The sequence below is a fragment of the Rhagoletis zephyria genome, unplaced genomic scaffold (genome assembly GCF_001687245.7).
Source record: "Rhagoletis zephyria isolate East Lansing unplaced genomic scaffold, Rhagoletis_zephyria_1.1 Rzeph_scaffold_04907, whole genome shotgun sequence".
NCBI lineage: Eukaryota > Metazoa > Arthropoda > Insecta > Diptera > Tephritidae > Rhagoletis > Rhagoletis zephyria.
In genome coordinates, this window is record NW_016161990.1 from 26,782 (window position 1) to 32,896 (window position 6,115).

The window sequence follows — 6,115 nt, forward strand, 5'->3', positions numbered from 1 at the left end:
ACTTTTCTTAAGAGTTGCCACCTGTTAAAAAGGTTTCATTAAATAAATACGCGGAAACGACTGAATGGATTTGCATGAAATTTTGCAAGCAGATAGCTTATGACCTACAGTGAAAAATAGGCTCATTTTTGGAAGAGTTGCCACCTGTTAAAAAAGTTTAATTAAATTAATACGCGGAAACATACTAAACGTGATTTGCATGAAATGTTTGCACACATATAGCTTATGACCTAGGTTAGAAAAGCCTATTTTCCAATCTAGGTCATAAGCTATCTGTGTGCAAATTTTCATGCAAATCCATTCAGTCGTTCCCGCAAATTAAATAAATTAAACTTTTTTAACAGGTGGCAACTCTTAAAAAAAATAGCCGATTAAACAATCTGCCCCATAAGCTATCTGCGTACCAAATTTCATGCAAATCCGTTCAGTCGTTTCCGCGTGATGATTTCCCAAACATCCAAACATACAAACTTTCACATTTATAATATTAGTAAGATAGTAAGATTAGTAAGATTAAGGGAGCGTCTATACATTAGAATATCGTGCAATAATGCGATCTTGCACTCTCCTTGCAGCTGCAGATGGTCGTAAAATTTCCTCAAGGGGCTCATTGAAAAGGTGATTTGGTGTTTCCGGTACGGTATCAAGAATTTCATATTCCCACTCTGAGATGCGTATGTTATGAAGTACTGCGCAGGCGTTAACAATTCTGCCTGCAAATCCTGGATCGTTAACTAAAACCCGTTGCTCTGATAAACAACGCCATGTATTTTTCAACACTCCAAAAAGACTCTCTATAGCGTTACTACCTTTACAGAGTGCATCATTTTACCTGTACCTCGCTGTGCCTTCTTGTTCATGTGGTAGTGGGGTCATAAGCCAAGGCTCAAGTGGGTAACCGGAACCGCCTGTAATACATATTACTCGTTCTTTTTATATATAATTAATAATTTATGACGTTACCAATCAAATAAACTCCACGTTCTCCTCGTTCATATGATCTCATAACTCTGCGGGTAGCGGATGCACTCCATATAAAGGAGTCATGACGTGCTCCGGGATAACGCGCATTGACATTCAAAATTTTCAAAGTAGGATCACATATCTGCCAAAAAAAATGCACATAAGACAATTACGAGGAGGAAGATAAATTTTGATTGCCTACCATTTGTATATTAATGGAATGATAGCCATGATGATTCACATAAGATTCCTCATGCTCGTAAGGTCCTCGAATGGCATCATGAGTGCAATCTATTGCTCCTATTGCCCCTGGGAAACAATGTCGAGAAACAGTCCATTGTTCTATAGCCTCATGCCGTTCTGTTGCCGTCATTGGAAAGCGTACATACTGCCCGAACTTTATTTTATTTATGGAATTTGTCACTTTGCGAATACTGCTTGAAATTGAAGACTGACTCATCGATATTCCCCACTGCTCACCCACTGGCCGCTGGTAATATCCAGTTGCATAAAATCGTAGAGCAGCTAATACCTAAACAATGGTATTTATGGTACTTTTTATTTATTGAATTTATGTATGTATATATATACGAGTCTTGCCATGTCCGTTTTTCCACTGATAACGCGCTTATACGTGCTCCCTTGATTTCACTATAAATGTGGTCAATTATTGTTTCCATTGCATCGGGAGTAAGACGATATAGCTTTGCGAACTCTTCGCTTTCCAATAAAAATGGATCTTCAATCTGTCGCAAGTGTGTGCGATCGACTACGCTGTGCATCACGCTTGTGGATAAATCCATTGCCAAGAAACTAAAGGCCATACAATTTATAAGACAAAACATGTTAAATATAGATTTTACTTAATTGTCTTAAACCATTAATTATAAACTACCTTTTTTGAATTCTTTAGCGAAAAAACAGTTACAATGCAAATTTAGCTTTTATCAACATACATATGTATTAGGGCGGGTAAATTTTTTTTCGACATCGTTCCTAGCAGATTCGGATTCTACATAAAATTCTAAGAAAAAAAGTCCTTTAGACCATAGCTCTAAAATCAATTTCGAGCCTGCGCAATTTTGAAAGAAAATATCTTTATTCTATACTATAATAAAACTGTAGATTGTTTTTCTGTTTGAACTCACTAATCTCCGGAACTACTGAATGGATTTTCATGGGGCTTTAACTGGTATCTAGACAGTGACCTCGGACGTAACATAGGCTATATTTTATCAAAACTGGAATGTGGACGAAAAAGATATACCAATTATTGCAAACAAAATTTACTTTGCACCAAATTCTTTTGAATACAATTTTGCTTTTCAACGGCATCAACATATGCCAGTGTTTATTTTTCGTTATTGATATTTTTTTCAACTGAAATAGTAATTAGTGTCGTTCATACATATTGAAAACGGTCTTCAACATAGATACATACGAGGTTAAACGTTTCTCGCGGAGTTTTGTGTCTTACAAGAGTGGTGTGTTTCTAAGAATCCGTAAGTCAAAAGATAATCGGTAGGTAGAAACTGATTTANTATATGAATCGTTTCAGATTTTTTTTGAGGCTCTTAAATGTGTCTTATAGTCCTCATAAATAACTTCATTCGAACTCTTATTTTATGTTTTCCTTTGAGCCATATTGGCCTTATTTTTCAACTCTTATTGAACTTCAAATACTATACACATGTATGTATACATACCTCAGTACATATAAACATTCCAACATGCATTTAATAGCAGCAGCTGCAGCTAAATTTTATATATTTTTTGTTTTCTAAATATTTTCAATTTCTGTATAAACAAGTTTAGATATAAATTTCGAATCTTTATTGTTTTTATATAGCCACAAAGTGCTGGCTCCTAACTTCGATCATTTATAACTCCTAAAATATTCATATAAGAGTCACACATTTTTTGTTTTTGAAGCTCATATTTCTTACCCACCTAGGACTCCTTTCAGACTCATATATTCTGAACGCTCAGAATATGTTTTATAAACCAATAATAATAATAATAATATTAATAATAATAATAAAAATCTATACTATAATAAAACTGTAGATTTTTTGTTACGGAGTTCTTTTTTTTAATACAAACCTGTGCTTGGGAGTTTATTGATACGAAAAATTAATTTCTGATATCTATTTTTTATTTAAAGAACCGGAAGATTACACTACAAAGCAAATTACATATTTTTTACTATTGTAACAGGAGACGTTACTGTATGTATTTTTTTATATGTACATACAGTGTCGAACAAAAGTTTTGGCACAGTGAATTTTCGCAATACATATATGCAAAGTTTTTAATTTGCACTTTGATAAACTAAAATTGAATGGATTGTTAAACTGCATACTTGGAAATTTTCTGAAAAATCTGTATAGAAAGTTGCAAATTAGTATGCAAATTTATTGAATTTTCCCGAGTTTTTCACAAAGTTTACACATTTGATTTTTATGTGTTTTGGTGTAGTATGAACTATGTTTTTATAAAAAATTGTCATAAATAAATTAGAAACTTTGCCTATATTGCGAAAAATTCACTGTGCCAATACTTTTGTTCGTTACTGTAAGTAAATAAAACTTTAACTTTAAAAAACCAAAAAAATGTAAAAGTTTACAATATTTCAAAATTGTTTTTCGAATCACATTTTTTTTATGATTAACAATGTATTTATAGTTTTTTTGGTTTTAGATCCTTTTTGCTTTCAACTCGAGGTATCATTTTTCTACATTCTATTGTCATAGCTATAACTCCCTCTCTATTTTTGTCCATCAATCAATCAATTTTATAATTTTTTTTCGGCATTTTTCCTAGTTACAAGTAGAGCTTTATAAAACTTTTATAACACCAAATGTTTATAAAGTTTAGGATTTTGTGTTATCCGGGCAGGTTTATTAATTTAACCAGAGAATATGTTTTCTTTATTAAGTTTACCCAGTTATCCATTTTAAATTACAGGTAGCAGGTACTGTATCAACGGTTAAAACTTGTCAAATTTTTACTTAAAAATTTTAGGTAAGGAATAATCGAGTGGATGAAAAATATATAACGCTATCCTGCAAAAAATTGTGCGACTAATCTCTAAAGAGAGTATTCCGAGATCTCAATCGGGTACAAATCAGCGTTAATTAGTCGCAACTAGTCTCATACGGGTACTAATGGAGGTCAATTAGTCTCGACTCATCCCTTATGGGTATAATTGGAGATCAATTAGTCCCCAACTCATCTCTAACGGGTACTGTTAACGATTTAATGATATGTACGCACTTAGTCAATGAAATTTCATGTGCGGCGTTGGCACACAGAGAGAGTATTCGCCTAACAAAACTGAGCACCCGGGTTCGAATCTTTTTTAAATTTTTATTTTTTAAAAGTGACTAGTCGCTTTTTATACCCGTTCGGGTATAAAGGTGAACAATTAGTCTCTTCATAGGACATGCTCGAACAAACGCGAACAGTTCATTCCAAATAAAGAGATCAAAAGTGGTATTAGCCGCATGCTCCTTTGTGATTGCTCCCGGAGTCAGCCCGGATGAGTCCATTTTTTGCAGGGTAAGAACGGCCCATATATATGTATATGAAAGAATACACATATGCGACGACTCTAGCCATTGTGAGTCACTCCTTTAAATTATAGTTATTTTTTTCTTATTGTATTAAAAAATAACGTTCGTAACACTTTAGTAAATATTTCGTATATTAACTTAGTATATATTAAAGACTAGAAGATGACCCGGTGAACTTCATATCATCTATAATTTATTTGAATTTCACTTTGATCAATTATACCAAATCTTCAAAATGCAATTCAATGAATTCACTAATAGCTGTTATAGCTGATAAAAGATTCCACACCTATGAGATGTGCCACGCCCCCTTTTACAAACTCATTTATATACATATATCTTTCTATAAGCACCTACCATAGGTATCTGTGCATTTCAAATTTCGAGTTCATGTGACTATAATTCCGAAGTTAGAGCTGATTAAAAATTTTTACTATGGGAGGTGCCACCCATAAATATATAGTAGATTTGCTTTGAAGCGCCATCTTGCGGTTCTTTAAATAAAAAATAGATATCACAAATGCATTTTTCATATCACAAAACTCCGGAGCACCAGTTTTTTTGAAAAAAAAAACATTCGTAACACTTTAGTTAATATTAATCTGATTATTCACTTAGTTAGCAAATGCCTGGCTTGCTTCGCGACGCCTTATAAGAATATACAATATATACAAAAATGGGGTTGCTATACAAAAACGGTTTGTAATGTAAAATTTATTAGTTTAGGTTGAAAGGACTAAAGAGCAGAACCTTGCTTACTCATAGGCCAAGAATAATAGCCCTGAGATAGCATTTGGGTTAAGTACTAATATTCTTCGATGTTATGAGCTCTTATTTCCACCTGTGAGATATCTGTACGTATTGCAAGGTTTGCCAAGAGTGCGTAATTTTCTATAATCCTCCTGTTCCCAGAATGAAAGTTTACCCGTTCAAACGGGGTCATTGATATTCCTACCGTATTCTTCATAATCATTGATATTCCTAGCGTAAGTTAATACCCGTTACTCCTGGTCATACGATAAAGACGGGGTCTCTAAATATCTCGACTCCGGCGCCATCTGTCGGCACCATTTTTTGCGCTGCAGAGCAGAGCTTCAAATTCATGTGACGTATGATTTCGAAGTTATGGTTGATTAAAAATGTCACGCCTATGGGAGGTGCATCGCCCTTTGTCAGGTTTTTTTTTTATACCCTAGGTTGCGTCCGAGGTCACTCTCTATATACCAGTTAAAGCCCCATGAAAATCCATTCAGTAGTTCCGGAGATTAGTGAGTTCAAACAGAGAAACAATCTACAGTTTTATTAATATTATCTTCGACGTTTCCACAGTAGTGACAGAACGGTGAGTCCACCCTTCCCATTCTATGAAGATATTCTCGGAAGTAACCATGACCGGTGAGGAATTGCGTCAGGTAGAAATCGACTTCCCCATGTGGTCTGTTCAGCCATGTTTGAAGGTCGGCTATCAGGGAGTGTGTCCATCGACCTTTTGTGCTCGCGTTCCAGTTTTGTTGCCACTGCTGGATCAGTTGCTCGCGCGCCCTTGCCGCGGCAGCTGCTCGACCTATCTCGGCACT

At 34.6% G+C, this 6,115-nt stretch overlaps 1 protein-coding gene across 1 annotated transcript in view; it reads right to left on the minus strand.

Moving 5' to 3' along the window:
- Window positions 1–419: 419 nt before the first annotated feature.
- The window catches only part of LOC108371353 (putative nuclease HARBI1), a 19,284-nt gene continuing 13,588 nt past the window's right edge, over window positions 420–6,115 (minus strand). The window contains exons 2-5 of the mRNA XM_017626904.1: window positions 1,555–1,776; window positions 1,166–1,495; window positions 964–1,105; window positions 420–908 (exon numbers count right to left, since the gene is read on the minus strand). Coding sequence (XP_017482393.1) covers window positions 829–908; window positions 964–1,105; window positions 1,166–1,495; window positions 1,555–1,566 — 564 coding nt within the window. The 5' untranslated portion in view covers window positions 1,567–1,776 and the 3' untranslated portion in view covers window positions 420–828. The remainder of the gene's footprint in view (window positions 909–963; window positions 1,106–1,165; window positions 1,496–1,554; window positions 1,777–6,115) is intronic.